Raw genomic sequence first — 19,922 nt, forward strand, 5'->3', positions numbered from 1 at the left:
GGCTGGGGCCAAGAAACCTCCTCCTTCGACATGATCGCGCGGTGTTCAGTTGACGTCCGCGGTTCGTTACGTCACGTTGCGCTGCATTGCGTTTCAGTGTCGTTCGATGCGTTTCTTTGTTTCGAAACGAAGGCGGATTCCCGAGATGCGAGAATGCACGCAACGGCTTTCATCGGTCTAATCTTTTATTATTTATGAGGTGATTATAAATCTTGAAGGGTTTATCTCTTTCCGAGAGCGAGGGCGGTCCTGGAGAGGAGAGTAAAAGCAAGACGCTCGGCTGCGGTGCAGAGTAGGAGGAATCTCTGTGGCGACGCCGTCCGGTGGTGCGAAGAAAGAGAAAAATAGAAAATATTGGGAGAAGATGGTAGCACCGGCTGAACCAGCCCTTGTCCTTAGGGACGACGCTGGCTACCAGCGTCGCTGACTATTTCCGGCCGGCAGAGCAGAAATATTTTGTTTTGCATGCCTGCTGTGATGGATTAACGAGGTTACCGCAACGGCGAACACAAATCCGGGACGAACCGGGTAGAATTTCATTTTTCCCAACGCTCTCGAAGATCGCAAAGCCTTTCCCTTCATCCACCTCGGAGATTCTCTACGTACCATTCGGTGGTGAAGTTGAGCTTCCGGATCGCCCCGAGCTTACCGAATTAGAATGTATTGCCCCCATCCCGGGTAATTGTACGTGGGCATATCGTAACTTGATATCCCCGAATGTGTCCTACTGGATGTGCGCCGGGAATAACGGCGATGGATAGCAGCGCGAGTTGAGCTCGTAGGCTGCCTGTCGCATGTCGCCCTTGAGAAACGATGGACCGGCGTCTCTCTCACTCTCTCTCTCTCTTTCTCTCTCTCTGCACTTTGACGGTGACGATGAGATAGGAGTGTAAGTTCGGAGTCACGGTTTGTTTATTGTCTCCCACCCCTCGGCCTGCTGTTCTTCGCTCCAAGGAGGGTCCCGGCTAAAAAATAAATGGCTTTTCGCGTGTCCCGGGATACTTACATTTCCTTTTTTTCGTCCTTCTCCCTTACCTTCTTCTTAAGCTGCGGGTACCGTTTCCGCGAGATATAAGATACAGTGCGGTGTACTTAGCGTATAACATTATATTTTATGCGGCAAATATCAAATTCTTATTGCTACCAAGAAGAGGCGGGGGGCAAGATATTGGAAGGAATAGACACTCTGCGTCGGGACTCAGGGTATATGTATATATATATATATATATATATATACACACGTGTGCATAAAGCCAAATGCAAATTACGCGTCGTTGGATAATACGTTAGTTATAAATAAGCGAGAAGTGCGTCAATGTGAGTGTGCTTACAAACACATTGGGCCAATGTTGCGACCGCATAATATTTCGTCCATCCTGCACCTACGACTACGGCATAGTTGGATCGCGTTCACGGGTGTCCCCTGTAATCGGGAATACGTAATGAAGTCGGGATACGGGGTTGTTTCCAGCTAGCCAGCCGAAAGGTACGTCAGGCGAAGAGAGGTTGACTTCGTAGTTACGAATCGGTGGCGTCGCCGCATGCGTTACGCCCAGCAACTTAGATATCCCCTCCGTTTCTCTCCCACCTCTTTCACCTCATCCACGCTAATCCCACGTATCCTCCGACTCTTGAACCTTTTGTCCGACATCCGGCTCCCTACCCTTTTCACCCCCGAGGTTTATGCGCCGCCGGTGAACCTCTTCACCTTAATCTACAAGGCTGCAGTGCAGTGGCCGCGTCGCGTATGGAGATGGGCAACCCGGAATGAAAGTAAAATAAGATAACTCAACGAACGTACGAACGTACGAACGGTCGTCGCACGTCTCTCCGTCCCGCTTCCGGCCGCGTCAGGTGTTCTAAGACGGCGACGACTTTGAGGAACCGATGGGCTCGACGTCGTCGTGCTCGACCGGACCCAGATCCGACGCTCTGGAGTTATTTTGTTTGCTCGGGGGTGTCTCGGCGCCAGAAGAATTATCTACTGTCTCTACAGGCCGGTTGATAGGGCGCACAGTGTCAGGGCGTACTTGGTAGGCGGCACGAAGCAATGCGCGCGTGTGCCGTCGTCTCTCTCTCGCTCTGTCTCCTTCTCCCTCCTTCTCCCTTCCTCTCGCTGACCCGTAATTCGGCAGTACCCCTCTGCCTCTGTCACTCCCGACCGCGACTATGCACACACGCTGTTTCTGTCTCTCGTCGTCTGCCTCGGTCTACCGTGACGTCCGAAACTACACGCATCCTAGGCGTGCACTGGTGACGACGCTCTACACGCGTCGGCTACCGTTCACGATTGACGCAAGCTCTGCTGTAACGTATGCCCGATGCGTTAGTTGACGCAGACCATGCTCGCATCTTCACGTACAGTAACATCATCCATTGCCTTGACTGTATCCTCTTTTACCCGCGATGTCTTTGTCGGTCGAGTCTGAAATCTTAAAAAAAATTTAGAGCACGATAAAACTGTGGGGTTCGTTGCGAATAGCACTGTACGCAGGTATGTAACGCACCGATTGTGCCCTTATATTTCTGTTCACTCGGGAGTGATCCTGAACTTTCTGGTTCTCTTTGCCTGATCTAAAAATAAGTTTCTTCTTTGTTTCACCAGGATGTTCAGTTGTTGACGAATTTGATATTATATTTTGTGGTAAATGTGGGAGTATTGAGAAATCTATGCGCGTACGGAATGTTCTTGGGATATCAGGCGCTCTTCGTGAAAATTCAGTTCCGATGCAAAAAAAGATGGTTATGGGAAAAAAAAATCAACTTCTATTAGCCCTTTTCCTACATAAACCATAAAATTTCGAATTTAATTCAATTCCGAGATTCTATGCTTTTTGAGGAATGTTATTTTTAGTACATAATCCAAGGTTTTCGTACAACCAATATTTCTGTATATTCGGTAAAATCAAGAAATTCCTAAGCGTTGAAATGTTTCACGCGTCACGTGTCTGCTTGTGACCAAGTTTACGGTTGGGAAAATTTTTGATGTTAAATTATAATTAGAAATCGTATATATTAATTACTGTCGGTAGAATTGACACGCGCAAGGTGCTTGCGCTCCTCTGCAGTTGATAAATTTCGTCCGAACAGAAGCTACTTATTATTTGCACAGGTAACGTAGTAACGCAAGGTCTCGAGGCATAGGTATGTAGGTAAATATGAAGAGAAAATTTAAGGGTAAACCTATCGTACGCAGTTGGCTCACGTTGACTGGTAATGCCAAGTGAGCAATGTGTGCATGTATCTGTACCAATTACTCGTCCAACCCGAAGGCTAAAAAATCGAACCGAGTCTGGCACACGCACGCAATTCACCGGGAACTTTTTGGACGATTTCCAATTAATACTTTTTATCCGTACAACATATCCCGCACCTCTCAGAATTGCCGGAAGCTTTCTATGGTCTCGGTACTTTATGCACGGAGTGATTTAGCTGTAGTTCGCCGTGGTAGAAATGGTAAAATTTCACAGTATGCGGCTCCGACGAAAAATAAGGTCGTTACCATAATCGCACGTGTGTGTACTGCGTACCCAGTTATGGCGACAAATAGGCTCAAGATAATAATGAGACCGAGACGTATTGTTCGGTTCATAAAACGATTGAAAGAAAAAAGATTCGCGCTTGCACGCGGTGTAGCGGTATACATGAAAGAGCATTGATCTGCCGAGAGACTTTCGTAAATCTTCTATCGATTTATCGAGCAGATTATCGCAGCTCTTCGATAAAGAAACCGGATCTTATACTCGATCCAAGACTCGTCAAAGAGTACGGTTATACGTTGCAAAAAATCATGAGCAATGTTCAGGTCATCGCTCTGGATAAATTTTGCCTTTGTTGTTTTCATCCGTTTATTTATTTACTTTTTTTTTTTGCACTCATTCGATAGAAGATTCGATCGTCTGCTATCACGAGATCGTACAGCACGGTCCGAGTGTGTTTTCTTGTTTAATGTCTCTTTTTTTTTTTTATTCTTCGATTCGGTAATTTTTACAGGTACCGCCGTTTCTTTCCTCTTCTACCGCAGCCGGGACGCCCGTAGGACCGCGGTTTATTTGACGTCGGAGTGGGTCGACGTCGTCAAAGAGACAGTCGGCACTCGTGTAGCGAGGAACTAACAAGGTCGCTTAACTAGCCACCTACCAGTAATCGCTTTGGTAATTATTGCTCGGTGAAAGGAAAGGCCAACTGACTCTATGCTGCAGGTTGGACATTGTCGAATTCGGAACGCGGCCGGTGCATGAGACCGCGCCCCGTATGACACGAGGGAATTCGACGTACCTATGTTAATTAAATTAGAACGTACGTTCGGAATGCGATTGGCGAGATTTAATCGAGTTCGGCCCTGGCGACGCGCGTACCCTCGCCGCGGCGTCGCGTCCGTTGAATCGGCTATTAGCTCCGGTGCTAATATCCATAACACGTTGACAAACTTCCCCAGATGCTCTGCTCGCTATGGGGCGACAAACGGCTCGAGTATTTGGGTAAATAAAACGAATTCCTCCGTTTCAACGGGGATTAACCGATCGTTGAATTCACCCTATACGTATTCACTCCCTTCCCGCCGCGGCTGACCTCTTTCCTTTGCCTCGTCCCTCCACCGTTTCACCTCTTTAATGGATAAATATACGCGGACGCTGACGCTTTGCACCGTTAACCAGGTCACTCTTATTTTTTGTTTCCTTTCTGTTCTTAGGTTGCGGACTCCGTTTGTTTGACGAAAATTCAAAGACGTCAATATCTACAAAATCGGATTTTTTTTCCTCCTCGAAGTTCAAATCGTTATCCATAAACATCGTCGTAAGGCTGATTCCAACGCTAATGTAACTTTTTTCTTCGGTTTTGTAATAACCGCAGATACACGTATTATTGACACAGGGACGTCAGACAGACGAGGAACTAATTGCGCTTGGTAATTTCAGACGAACGTCACAAGTGCGTACCAATGGATACTTAAGTTCCATTAAAATTGAGAACTACGAGGTAGAAACAAGATTTCCCAATCACGTGTTATATTTGAAAGAAAAATACTTTGTTTTCATAACAGCTATCCTTTTCCGACCATAAAATACTACTGCGTATATAAGCGGTAACGTAACAGCGTGTATATAGACGCTGAACTCGCTCCGGGAAACGGTGTGTTCATTTAATCACATTTCTCGGCATTTTTTTTTCTGTTGTTTAATTTTGCATGTATCTTCTTTTTTCAAGATATACTATTTACAATCAGGCTTTTACTCGGAGATTTCGTGCCGCTTAGTTTCGCGTTCTCACACACAGTTTATACAGTATTCCCTTCTCCTGCGGCTCGACCAGCGACGATGTCATATATATTCATTCTGATTTTTTCGTGTTCCCCTCCCCCCACCCTTCCAAAGTAGGAATCTCTCGGCAGTAAACCGCGACTGGTTTCGGCAAAAAGTTGAAAAGTTGGCACGTGGTTCCCCTCCTCCCCCGCGACCGGACGGGCAAAAACTCGCGCGTCCTTGTCGTCGCGCGTGTTTGTCGGAGGCGGGCATTGAACCGCACGACGTGTCGGAATGGAAGGCGCATATTAGGTTGTATAACTACTCTATTATAAGCTTGCGCAGCGCTCTCAAAACGGTGGCAGATAGACACCGCTCTGGTAAATATTATAGGTGTAATAACGCGCAATACCTCACACAGCCACATCGCACGGCCATTTCCATGCCAAGATGCGGGGCTCGGGATGCGAGTGCGGCGAACCAGGAAGTAGGAACCAGAAGCCGCGGCGAACAAACCGAGGGAAGTCCGCAGCGAGATCGAAGAAAGAGAGGGCGGGAAGGAGGAGGAGGGGATTTGGAGAGGGGGTGGCGAAATGAAGGGGATGGATCATGCGGTAGACCCTCCGCGTCTTGGGGATTGCGTTCAAAGTCGCGGGGATCACCCAGCCTGGATTTCGTGATCGGTCAGTGACACCGGACGCCCACAGTCCCGATATTCCGTAGTATTATGTTCGACCTGGCCAAGGACAGCGGCGCATTATGCTCGCGGTCTAGCCAGGAAATGATATCGTTCTACGGCTGGCTGTGCTCGCCGTTTTAATTGTCGCTTCTCAGCGCTTAAGGCTTGAGTGAGCTCTAGCGGTCAAGAACCATCGCTTCACGTTCAGGTTGCGTGCCTGTGACCGTGTCATTAATATACACGCCGTGCACGTAAACTTGGCATTCGAATACATCGGCGTGTCGGTGTAAAGCAGTCGCGTCGGTAATTGCACGCAGATCCATGCGGTGGAAGCTAAACGTTTCTTTAAGGTCTTACGTCGAGAATTACAAAAATCACGACGTACACTTCGGCGAAACACTGACGACCGAGGTTGCGGCGTTATTATTTTGAGTCAAACTAATCGTTGTTCCGTTTGTCTTTTTCAGGAACCATGTCCTGGCACAGATCGGTAACCCGCACGTGGATCTCGCTACGATGGTACACCAGACGTCCTCAAAACGCAGCTTTGAAACAGGGCGGAAGAAACGCGGTGTTTTTTTTTCTCATTTTGCGTCGCAGAGAAGATTAGATCCGCTATATTGGCAGACGTTCCATGACCTGCTTCACGAAACAAATTTGCCGAAGCGTCGTTTAGTTCATTTGGCGAAGACGTGGCCTAGAAACTCGTTTTGACAAATGAGACCTAATGTGCCCAACTACCCACCCATATCCCTGCCCCCCGTTTTGGTATCTCTTCTTTGCAAATTCACCGCGACAGGTCTATCCGTTTCTCACGTGGCTCAAAGGCTTGGGCAGACATAAACTCATCGCGAAATACCTTGGTATGAAATTCAAAACATTAACTTGACAGAATGCAGGCTGTCTCGCGGTGAAAGAGACGGTTGGAGTGAAAGGTTGGATTACGTTAGGCTGGAGTGAAAGGTGAGTGCAGCACTCGTCTCGTTCATCCGCTGACTTCTCCAGGCACACCGCTATCGAGGCCTGGAGATAAGAATCGCTCTAGGATCGTTGGTCTCGGGAAAAATAGAATAAGCGAAAAATTGCAGGCACGCGCGGATTTTCGAGGGGCGGGGAGGAGGGACATAGCTGCGAGAGCACAAGGAGTCGGCGAAGGTAAGGCCTTGAGCCTCGAGCTAGTCGCACGTACCTGTAGGATGCAGGGCTCGTACGTGCGGGCCACGTAGTCTCTCGGTGGGCAAACATGCGGCAAACAGGCAGCGAGGCGGAGGCAGTGGTATTTTGCATTGAGCAAAGGTCATTACCATCGACTGGATTCTAATTAGACAACATCAACCTGCCTCGGACGGCGAGATCGGTGGAGGTGCGCACGCGCGCTCGCTGTTCCCTCGATGGATGTAGGTGCGCGACGTTGTGGCGGGACGCGGCGCAAAAACGTAGCTATTTATAGCGAACGAGCCTTGTACGTGTGCACCATTACCCGCTTCGCTCGTCCACGTGGTGGTCGTTTTGCTCCGCTCGCCGTTTGTTGTTGTTATAAATCGCTCGCCTCTTGCCTCCGTACATCTTGCGCTGCCTCGAGATTAAAGCGATACCCGATTGCCCGACGCAGAAGAAGGCGCGAACAGTGCACTTGGAGTTCCGCGGAACTTTCCGCACGATGCAAAATTGGACTCGGCAACGGCGACTGTATGCACGTACACGCCCATTTGAGGCGACCGTTAACCAGAGCCTTATAATTGTTTGAGGAGTTGAATCGGGGCGAGGGGGGAATTGATAGGACAACTTCGCCTGCAGGGGCAGCGAATTCCGCCTCAGCCAATCCGGACGGTAGGCAGAAGTCGAGGCTAGGAATACACGCCCGCATCTCTGCAGGCGAGGCAATCACCCGGGTATCTTGGTATTGGCCCGGGCGTTGTATTAAAGGGGATGTCCTCGTTTCGGGTGTTTCGAAACGGTCTTCGAACCTTCGTGTACAGGGTAACCGTCAGCGCTGGCGGAGAGTAAGCACGCACTGTTTGGATCGCGCTTTCCTATCAATTAGAAAGAGACCGAAGACATCGATTGCCCCTAGGTTACACGTGCGGTATGCGCGTGGGTCCGACGAGAAATATAACCGCGGCTAACAAGCGGTACGCATACGAGCGGTTACTTTGCTAACAAAGTTTTGCACGTTTTTCTTTTTTAGCTAGATCACGAGTAAACACTAGACCAGCGAACGAGCAATTCGCACTTTTAAATTCCCCGGCGATAAGACCGTGGCGTCGTTTAATTTGAAAGGGGGTAGGTACAGATATAGGCGGACAGGTAGGCAGGGGGAATTACACTCGTTGCGTAATGAATTTATGTTGTTTGATGAGTCAACAAATGCGAGAAGGCTCGGTGGTCACGTTGCGCGTCGTTCGGTAATCGCCCGTTCGAATAGAATCTACGTCTCATCCGCCGGCCGTGCCGCAAGATCATTTCCATGCCCGAATTCCTTCTCTCCGCGTTCCTTCCGCAGGTGCAGCATCTGCGTAGTAGCTTTGGTATACCGGCATTTAGAATAATTCAAGTTGACGGCTTCCCTCTACCAAGGCTGCGCCGGGTTCAGCGAGATTCTGCGAGGGGTTTTTTCCCGCATTGTTGTCGCAATGTCGTTATTATCTGCCGTTAGCACGTGGCACAGAGGAGCGTGTTCGCTCGTCGCTAGTGTGCGCGTGTGCCCCTCCGTTTGTGTGCGCGCGAAGAGGAGCGCGCGCAATAAGGACCCAAGTACAGGACGCTCCACGTGCAGGGCAAATCGATCGTCCTTGTACTCAGGGCTCCGAGCTGGGGTGGGCGTTCGCCGTGTGTACAATAATAGAATGGAATAGAATGAAATGCCACCCTAGAAACAGGTTATAAATGACGTTCTCCAACTTTGGGGAAGTGGCGGTTACAACTCACTCGCGTTACTACAGCCACGAACTACAAACGTTAAATGAAATTCTCAAGGACCAGCATGTCCGGTTGGCCCCTCTATAATTTCAATTTTCTCATTCGGCCCTTGCTTGCCCTGTATCGTCTTGAAATAAAACATACTCACAACCCTTCGTCGTATCGTAGCCTCCTGCGTTATGCTCCAAACGTCTCCCGGGATTTTAAAATGACATCGAAATGGTGGAAACGCTTCTTTATTTATTTCCAGGCGTACTAACAATGACCAACGAACGTGTCCAAGTCAAGTTACCGTTAGCTTATTCAAGTACTAGTTATGAAGTAAGAGTATTTACTGCTCCCCCTTCAGCTTAACCGAGACATAACCTACTTCGAGTAAAAGCTTCTGGGGCGGCTTGTTTAAGCGGTGAACTTTTCTGAAATCGGCTCACCAGTTATCGAGTTACGTCGCAATGAAATTTCAACGCTCTGCCATTCTTGCACTTCCGTGTTAGCTTGTACCGCGTTTGTAGATGAAATCAAACGAGAGGAAAAAAAATGTGACGCAAGCACAAAAACATTAATTATGAAAAGCTCGTGTAGATGGAGCGTCAAGGATTTCGTAAACAATTCACATGATACTACCGTTTTTTTTAACACACGTGACACCTCTTTTATTGTACTGTTTCAAATTAGATTCAATACACCAGACCGTCAGATTGTACATGCTTATTTTTGCGACTGTTTTTTTACAAAATCGTTTCGTTCTTTCGAAAGTTATATGACGGCGGGACAGCGGATAAAATTTCTTTAAGTACATTGAGACAGTTTCTTGAGGGTTTTCAGGGCTCCAAGAAAGTGTCCTGGGACACTAAAAATTCCGATCCAAGTACAATACGTAAACCTACACAGTTGGATGAAGTGACATTATGTTGAATAGCCTTACGTACGTTCTCATTACGTTATATAAACGAGTGGCTGTCAGTCGTGAAGGTAAAAAAAAAAAAAATTGTTTGGCCTTAGAGCCATCTTGATGAAGGAGTAAGCGATACAAGGTTTTATACGACCAACGTTATAATTTCCATATTTCAGCTTTCGTTTAATTATTCGTAATTAGAGACCTCTTGCTTAAAGTTTCTTGTCGGATCAGTGGACGAGCTTGAGTGTACACAGGCAAATTCAAGTAGGCGTGTATAATTCAAGAAAACGTTTATTATTGTTGGATTTGAATTTCATCGTCACCGCGTGCCAGCCCCCCCTCCCAGCAGTACGGCAGAAATATTTGTCACGTAGCTCGCGAGCAGGTAGGTGCACTTTATCATCATTCAATCATATTTTACCATATAACATTGCAGTGACAAGATTCTATCTTTTGATTAATCTACGTATGGCTGGAAGTGCGGTAGATTATCTTGGTGGATGCCGTGTTGCTCGATATTTGTAACGTTGACTGTATTTCGTTGTAAATTACGTGACAATTTTCTTTGTAAATTCCGGTCCATCTCTACATAACCTGTTACGAGAGATTCTAATTCGATTCACTAATGTCGTACCATATTGAATAACCGGCAGATTAACTTTGCAAAAGTTTAGTAAACATGCGTGCCAATTGTGATTACGTTGTTGTGACATCAGTGACGAACGTTTCTGATCTTTCGAAATAACGAGATGCGAATGAAATCCGCGGGCTGACGTGTATCCTTCAAGCATTCTTCAAGACGTATATTCCTGGATACATGTATTTTGAACCCATGTCAGCCGTGATATCTCACGCACGAGCTCATCATACTGTGCAATGGTATAGACGTATACAGTATATAAGCGTCATGCTAATTGGCTGTACCCGTAAGCAAATGTAAAATTAGCCACAACCTAAATATTTGTAAATTTTCTACCTCAACCGTGCATCGAATAATTCCTTAACCTATTTTTTGCCTAAGAATTCAAAATACCACGTTTCGTCCTGTCGCTGGCGGGCCGTAAACGGTGGTATAATTGTGTTATGACACATGCATTTCTAACTTAACACGTACGTATGTATTTAACGTATATAAACGTATTTACTTACAATGCACACAGTCGCATGAATGCCGCACCCCATGTTGTATAAGATGGAAAAAATTTGTTATCCAATCATTTTCGGGGCCAACCGTTACCCAGCCGACATTAAATCTTGAAGATTTATTTGACATCACGAGACTCACCGTGCCATAAATTATTTACGGTGAGTGCATCGTGGACGGGTTACAAAAGAAGAGGATAAAAAGAAATAAGTAGGGTAAAATTGATGTAAAAAAAGAGTTGCCGATCAGTATCGCGATTTTAAACACGACCGCATCCCTTCGGACACGAGGTACCTACCTAGGTGAACCAGCAACTGCGTGTCAACACGTTTACGAAACAAAAGGCTCAGAAGCCTTCCAAGTCACCGGTGGTGCAAAGATCGGCTTTACAACGTGTCACGTATCAGGAAAAACAACTAACTTACCCACCCAAGAACGTTCCCGTGCACGACCAACGGTAATACTCGCGTTTGCGATGCGCTCCGTCACGGGAGGGCGAATCGCAGCCGCGAATAAACGGTTTATACACCGAGTTTCGAGTCCGCGGTGCAGCGAGACGTGGAGGGGTTTTGCGGGCTGGGGTGTCGGATTATGTCAGTATTTCGAGGATAAAGAGCCCTGGCGTGAATGTGGACGTTGGACGGCGCAAGGTGGAAGGCGGAAGGACAGGAAGTGAGTGGCGGACGGCTGAGGAGAAATAGAACAGCCAGACCCGGCGGGACGGCCAGGAAAGCCAGGAAGACTGTTGGAAGGACTGTGGCAGTCTGCTCTCATGGCTTACGGAACCAGCGGCGGATAAGGGGTCGAGGGGCAAACGAGGGCAAGGCGGGGAGAAGCGGGGAAACGGGAAATGCAGCCATGCGGACGTACGGGATAAACGTACGTCGACTCGCATGCCCTCCTATTCGGTGCAAGCTCGGAGCTACGCGACGGTGCGATATTCTCACTGAATCTGTGGACGCAGGTATACGAGGATCTGTATCCATATCCGAGGTTCACAACCGCGTATCTGTGAATGTGGATGTGTGCACAGGGTGTTGCGTGTGTACCCAGAGACGAGCGACTGGCGAGCAATACATATATGTATATACGTATATATATATATATATATATATATATATATATATATATATATGTATATACATATATATATATATATATATATATATATATATATATATATATATATATATATATATATATATATATATATATATATATATATATATATAATTATATACGTATACGGGGAAGGCAAAAAGTCACCGCGCTTCGGGTGAACGATGTTTGTTTTAGAGCAGGCACTTTGGATATTCGGATAGCTTCCGCGTGCGGGCGCAACGGTGTGGATTTTTCTGAGGCCAGGTGCGTCGCGGCCTAGCCCCGAGCGCAGACGGAGGAGACAACGAAACACGCACCATGATATTCTCCGCGGTGTTTGTAGCTAGATGTGTTTGTCAAAGTCGAGACTGAGGAGTTTTTCTTCTTCTTCTTATTATTATTCTTTTTTTTTATCAAGTTCCTTGCCCTCGGCGGGTTTTGACGCACCCTGCATCGCTAGCAGGTGGGCCCTACGGCCTCGTAGAGCAACAGGATATGACGGTGTTAGTCTGAGCGCGATACGCCCGGTGGGCTCGAACAATTTCCTTCGAGTCCCGCCTAGAAGTTGACTTCCGTGAGCTGGGGATAATGCCGTCGTTGGAGCGAGAAGGTGGATACTCGGAAGGTGAATCGGCGAACCTTCATCCCTAAAGAACCAGCGCCGTGCGAAACGCATCCCCTCGGTAAATCTCGACTCTCAGGTGTCGTCCCACACCGTCGAGGGACTCCCGACATCCCTGGACACCACCTGGATACGGGGTGTCGACTGTCGCAACAGGTGCCTGATTCCGGTTAATCCCTGTCTCTTTCACTTTTCATCCCCCGATAAGTTGTCCGTCCCCCTAGGGTGGCAAGTCCGGAAAACGGAAAGTAAATACCCGATGAAAGACAAAAAACCAAGCGGAATCCGAGCGATGACTTTGCCTTGACTCTTAAATATATGAAGCTCCGAGCTGGTCCGAGTGCCGGCAATCGGCAAGTACCTTGCACCTACCCACCCATCCACCCCCCTACACATCCACGTCGCAAACACGGAGATCACAGTAAGGCCGTTTTGAACAAGCCGGCGCTCGCGTTCAATGACCGTGTTTGGTAATTAATTAATAATTTACTGCTAATTGTAACAATAACGCGGGACAGCGTTCGCAATAACGAAACCCAGAGCGGGAGAGTCGAGTACCGGTGGCGCGATCAAGTTCAGTCGAGAGGACATTACCGTTCCAATGCAGCGCTCGTTTCAATGGGATCAATGTAGAATATTCATTAAAATTAACGATGATGCCCATTAAGGGATTAATTGCGTTCTGTCAGCGATTACCGTCACGGTGACGCTTTATTGTTGGTAATTACAAACGCCGCGTTATGTTTCGCTTTTCTTCGGCAATGGATCAACGCTGGTAGATACACGGTCTGTCTTCGAGCACGAGATGATAATTGTTACAGTGATATTTGGTGCTGATGCTTAATCAGAACCATGCTTACCTACCTATATTTCAATTTCGTCAATGGAATACTTAGATATAATGACAACAGTTTTGACCCTTTATTCGGTGCGACGCGCGATGTCTGTGGTAACTTGTTCCGAACGAAAAAAATATGTATTCACTGTGACACTCGAGCATAAATTATGATGACGCTAAATGCTCGAGGGCCATATCCTCCTTACGTTAGCATCCCGCTAACCCCAGCTTTCGCCAGGATTAAACTGAGGACATTCCAGGGTTTAATAACATTCCTGAATTTAATAAGTCGCATGAATGACGTGAATTAGTTCAATATGTCTAAGGCTGCCCCGTGGTAACGGATTCGCTCTTGCATTTCGTAATTAAAATGACTTTCCACCGTTATATTTCACAAAGCCGTACAGACGTTAGGTGCGAGGAGAACTTACTACTCGTCGTGCCACGGCTCGCGGTACGCCCTAAGGTTTATTCTATCCTTCGCCGACCTGGATTCCCTCCCTAGGGTAAACAAGTGAAACGTGCGGGATTCCGTGCACGCTCACCGGCGGCTGTTTGCTCCGCATTGCTTCTGATTGAAATAGTGGCCAGTTGAAATTCTGTGCTAGCGAACGGCATTGTACGGAGATGACCAGTGATCCTTCATATTTTCGATGGATCAACTTCTAATTTTCAACATTTTTTCAAATACAGCCTTTGCGAAACATCGAATTCATGGAGGCCTGATTCCGAGATTCGAAAGGGTGGACCAAATAACGGCGATTCCCACAAAGCGCGGCGCAACATCGATAATAGTGCGCGTGCTGTTTGATGCTGGTCGCATCGCTGCTCTAACTCTTACCATTTGCGCAATCGAGTGTTTTACTTCTTGCGCAATTGAATATGAAAAAAGAATGTATTTGCCAAGTGTTCGTTCATGCGTGTTAACGAATATTAGTAGGCGTTCGCAAGTGTTTATAAAATCATCTCAAAACCACGTCACAAAGAATTGCTAGTTCCCTGAATCAACAAAGGTCTACCACCCTCTCTATGCGAAAAACCATACAGCACACGCAGGAAAAAAACGACCGTTCGCTCAACCGTTCGAATCGCGGCACAAGCGGTGGTGAAAAGCATGCGTACAATTTATCACACCTCACCTTGTTTCTTGCTACAGTAAATAGCTTATAAATTGTGGGCAGGAGAAAAAGAACGACTCGAGTTACTCAGAGTTATTGAACTCGGCCGGAGCTGGCAAATATCTAAAACGCCGAGCGGGTATATTCCGTAAACAGAATACCTATCTCAGATCAGTCGGCGCAATCGTCGTGAGATCAACATAGGCAGGTATAAGGCATCTGCGATAAATGTAAATAGCGATGATATTTGTTCCAAGTGCACCGGCGACACGCGTGCCTCTCGGCTTTACAACCGCCTTAACTCCGATCCCCTCGATCCTCAGTTTTTCATCTTCTCACCCCCATTTTTCTGCCAACCCCTCCGACCCCTCGCCATCGTACAGCAAAGGGTTAGTTGGCTCGCGTGCCGTATCCTCAAGAACTGGCCTAGTTTTCGTATCGATGCTCGGGTAATTGCATCGCGCCCCATTGCACCCTGCTCCTTGGAGTTTTTTGAGTCGCGCCAAGCCACTGATCGTCAATTTTGAATGAATTCGCTGGCACAGAAGCGGAAAAATAAAATCTTGCCAAAAAGTCCGTTCGAACCGAAGCGGAATGTACATGCTGAGTTAGAGATACGACTTTACCTTTAGCGGCGAACCAATCGGGGATTCGATGGAAGAACCAGCCGGAGAGACGATCGGTGAACTGTCAGCAGAGCTGTGTATCTGTAACACGTAGAAAAAAAGTAACGGAATTGTTAGAGCTCTGTGGTAAATTAAGATCAACGTATTTTTGGTGTAAATGATGAAGAGTCGACGGGATTCCGTCTGGTCCACGATCAAGACTGTGAATAGCACGCCTGTGAGGAATCTTGCGTTTGAGTATCGGTGGGGAAAACGATCAGGAATTTCAAACGCATTGCTGCAGAAAGGAAAGTTGTTGGATATCATCTGTCATGATGATCAGCTCAGCATTCGGGTAATCTCTTTCTAGAGTTTTCACCCACTGGCGAGCAACGAGCAAAAGAATTTATTTTTATAAAGGTACAGTCTTTTCTTAGATCACGAGAAGGCATCCGGGAAGATTTTTCCGTTGTTGTTGTTTTTGTTGTTGATGTTGTTCATCGCCTTCTTCTCCTTTTATCTGTCTCATTCGTTTTAGTGTTAGTTCTTCTTTCACTTACTCGCTGTCAAACGGACAAATTCCGAAAAAGTCACGTACGCTTGTCCCGCACCACGTGCACGTAAGTATGTAACTACCTTTTCGTGCAAGAAGTCATCGAACCTGCCTTTCCATCCCCTCCCCCTCCTCCCCCTCCGTCCCCGTCCCTGTCAGCCGCCTCGTAATCGGAGATTGGACGAGTCACGTTCGAGCATATTTATTTCTAAGCAGTTCATGGATTGTTTTTTAAATAATTTGCACATTTCTCAACTCAATACGATCCTATTCGGAGCGACAGGCGTCCTTAGAACGTGATTTAAGGCGATGTGAATGACCTTGGTGAACGCGGACGTGGTTTTATGATCGCCGCGAATCAGGCCGCATTTTATTACTCCACGTGGCGCTGTTTTATACCTGCCTGCATTAAAACTATCAGCAGCCAAACCCCTACAACGTGAGCCACCTGGTAAGCAGATTTCTTCACCGCATTAAACTTTTTTTTCTTTTTTTACCATTTTAGTTCAAGAACTTTCGTCATATTTTATTATAATGGGAAACGGCAAGTCGTATCGCATGTCCGTTCCCTCGCTCTCTCAATCTCCCATTCTCTACCCCTTTTGATCTCTTCCTCTCTTCACTTCGCCGAAGGCAAAGATACGCGCTAGAATCGAAATCTGAAGTTCGGCTGATGGCCGAAATGTTCCAACGCGTGCGCGTGCTTCGCGTCTTAACGGTCTAATTGAGGGAGACGAAAGCTCGGATTCCTGGAAGACAGATTTTTGTCGACGCCAGTGAGACCGCCGGTAACCGTGTATCGCCTGTGAGAATGCAGGCGCCGAATATGAATCGTTTATTTTTGTGAAAAATTTAGTCCAATTAAAGTTTGGCCGGGGAAGGCGGCGAGCCTCGCGGCGTTGCGGACAAAAAATGCAGGCGTCGTTTCGTAGCGGCAGTTAACGCCGTATCTGCAAGATGATTCGTGACTCACGAAAGACTCGTTTGATAAACAAACGTGCGTGCAAACTTGCAATTCGCATAGTTTCACACTCCCCTCGGTCCCGCTAGACTACGGTATGTTTCCACTGTCGGCGCAACGCCCTTTCCGATATCCTTCCTCGAGGGTGTTAATGAACTTGGAACCGTGAGATATCATTTTGCCTCGACTTATCGCGGTACGATAAACCTGTCTGGGTTCACCGATCGCCCACGGAATTCGTCTTCCACGCCTTTCATTATATTTTCTCATTTCGGCGCTAATCCGCCCGCCCGACGACTTACGTGCGTGCGAGTGTATAAGTCAAGCTGCGTGTGCCCCTCGGGGGGGAACAAGTTTCGCTCCGCGGTAATTCGCGTCTAATAATAATCGGAGGTATACCGACGGAACGCACGCGTAACGATGATACCCGAACAACGGTATGTTTGTTCGCATTCGCGAAGCTCGTTCCATCGCGCGGAATGGTGCAAAATGAAATTCGTTGGAGATTCAACGAGTCAATTTACCACCGAGTACCGGCGCTCCGAGATCAAAGTCACTCGGGATCTTGAGAAGGGAAATGACGTCGCCGAGCCTGCAGGCCTGGCGCACCGCTTTGAAACTTACGATAAGGAACCCCATCCCACCCACCTTCGCCTCTGCCACCGCCTACCCTAACTCAAGCCAAACTAACTCCACCTATAACCCACCTGCCTCCTTGCACGTATAAATTCGACGATATGTTTGCATGTGAATCGCGGAGGATTATCGGCGAGACTCGCTTCGTATCCCGAATCGAGGGGCGGTGAAAGGGTGAATCGAAGGGTTTGGCACACCAGTGGCTCTCCCTTTTCCAATAGTTACCAATCAGCGGCGCAGTCCTCGTCCCGGAATCTTAACGACTGGACGGAAGAAGGATGAAGGAAGGAAGAAGAAGGAGCTGACAGGAAGAAGGAGGGACCGAGTAAAGAGACCTATTTTGAGTCGATCTAGCCGCGCGGGGTAATCGGAAATGAGGTGGTGTTTTGTCGCCGCGTAAGTCTCCGGAACGTTGAAAAATAAGGGACGAACAAGCGGAAGCGGGACGGTACCGAGCCCGGGGAAAGGGAACGCTGCAGCGGAGGCGCTTGCGGGGTCGACGCCCTCCTCGTGACAGTTTTCAAGGGAAAAGGGCATTATTCTCGTCGAACTGCCTAGAGCCAGACGGTCGCTTACCAGAGCAGAAAGGCCGGGAGGCACGCGTGTCGATGCAGCGGGTCGTCGGGACCATCGCCTCCGTCAGTCGGGCTAACCGAAATAGACAAACGGACAGACCGACGGATTCTCGAGTGTCTCGACTCGCGAGGAATGGAGAAACGGAAGGCCTCCCCTCTCCCTTCCTCCCTCTCATGCTCTCTCTCTATTTTGCTCTGTCTATCGTACTTGCTCATTTTCTTCAAGCCGCGAGTCTTTGATCTTTAGTTTCGGCTGAATTTTATGATTGGAAAAAATAAAATAAAAACCCTAATGCCTGCGGATAATTGATGAGGTGATAAGTATTTTGAGGTTTGGATACAACAAACTGGAAATTTTGCCGCTTGGCCAGTCGTTAACGTTCTTATATAATAATTACCGATAAATTAACGTTCGTTGTGAGCGACAAAATGGCCGCGAGCTCAAAAACACCCCTCAAAGCGTGGGAATCAAAGGGCTGAGGCAAAGTCCTCCGGCTCGCTGGGGTGCAGGTGCACTTTTCCAGATGACTGTTTTGACGATTTCCGCTTTTTCATCCTTGCCTGACAGCCCAGTGATTTTGTACGAAGGTCTCGAAAGACGGGGGCCTAAAAAATTGCCGGAATTGTGGAAATGAAGAACCTACAATTCAAAAGTGTGCAACCCACAGTATTTCGTAGGTGTGAATATAAGAAGCGTGGTAAATTATCGCGGTCAGAGCCGTTGAGCATGACTAACGACCATGTAAACTTCGAAAATGTAGTAAATCTATTGAGCTCTCAAAGTATGGAGAGAGTGCCATCTCCTTCATTCGTTGAACACATTTGATGAAAAGATTGCAGGGGAAAGGAGCAATATGCTCGCGGGAGAAGAAGAGACTGAAGTTGGTCTCTGGGAAACTCTTAGGAAAATGTTTAGAAAATCGTAAAATCGTAAATATCAACGGGATCAGATAAAAAGGGTTCCGGAACGGAGAACAGTGGCTTAGCGCCAAGTTGGTGTAGTGCCGGGGTAAAAGATGCCGCGAATATAGCAATCGATAAAGACCTGTCGGTGCTCGGTTTATTCAATGACCATTTTGGGGAGGGGAAGTAAAATTGCTCCTGCCACCGGGATGCTCATCGAAGACAAGGACGTTTGTCTAAGGTCTCCACCAATCGTGGGATAATTAATTTTCGCTACGCAATTTTCCCCAGGCAAGCTTCCGGCAAGCTCAAACTCGAGGTTAATCCCCTTCGGTCCTTTTATCCAGCGGATTACGACAGGAGAGAGATTCGTGAGATTTGGAAAGTTGTCGTTGTGATCGAGGCCTGGGGTGAGATTATTGAAGTCTGCTCAAAGTTACATTTCGCATTTCACCTAAGCCAGGAACGTCGTAGTTTAACGAGTTTCGCCGGGCGTTTCGGAGGAATTCGCAATCACGAATAAATAACCTTTTCCCGCGGTGTCTTAAAAGTCATCTCGCAGGACATCCCGATATCTGTCCGATATAAGCAGCCAGATGACAAATCTCACAGGCAAATATTTTACTCTTCATTGCGCAGAGTTGGTGGACACAATTCGAAAGACTTTTCATATCGTTTGCCAACTGACCACATACAACTGGCCATATTTTTCGTAGAAATCTGTTTGTTTCTGCACCAAGAAAAGCTTAGCTCGAATTTAGTTTTGACCGAATCTTTATCGCTTTTGTCATCCTCAGACAAAATAGCAGTTCCGACTAAATTCGGACGTCAACGATGGCAATCTGTCGCGACGATTATAACATTTGTTTCTCATGATATTCGAGAGAACCTCGCAAGAACTGCAGAGTCGTATTCTTCAGCTCGGTTATGTATAATATTTTCATTTTTACGCGAGTTTTTTCCTCGACTTCTGGTCGTTAGGAAGAGCAAATTAATTTCGAGGGCATATTAATATTATCTCATCGTGATGCTATTACTATTGTTTTTAAAAATACCGCCGTTCCGCTGTTTCCCAGCGGGGGAATGGAGGATAAGAATAAAGACACTGGGCTGGCTTCTTTCTTCAT

At 47.3% G+C, this 19,922-nt stretch overlaps 1 protein-coding gene across 1 annotated transcript in view; it reads right to left on the reverse strand.

Annotated features, from left to right (window-relative positions):
- Positions 1 to 19,922, reverse strand: part of Pdk1 (Phosphoinositide-dependent kinase 1) — a 323,017-nt gene that overhangs the window by 150,621 nt on the left and 152,474 nt on the right. The window contains exon 3 of the mRNA XM_046631875.2: positions 15,189 to 15,269. Coding sequence (XP_046487831.1) covers positions 15,189 to 15,269 — 81 coding nt within the window. The remainder of the gene's footprint in view (positions 1 to 15,188; positions 15,270 to 19,922) is intronic.

Source organism: Neodiprion pinetum, chromosome 6, assembly GCF_021155775.2.
Source record: "Neodiprion pinetum isolate iyNeoPine1 chromosome 6, iyNeoPine1.2, whole genome shotgun sequence".
Taxonomy (NCBI): domain Eukaryota; kingdom Metazoa; phylum Arthropoda; class Insecta; order Hymenoptera; family Diprionidae; genus Neodiprion; species Neodiprion pinetum.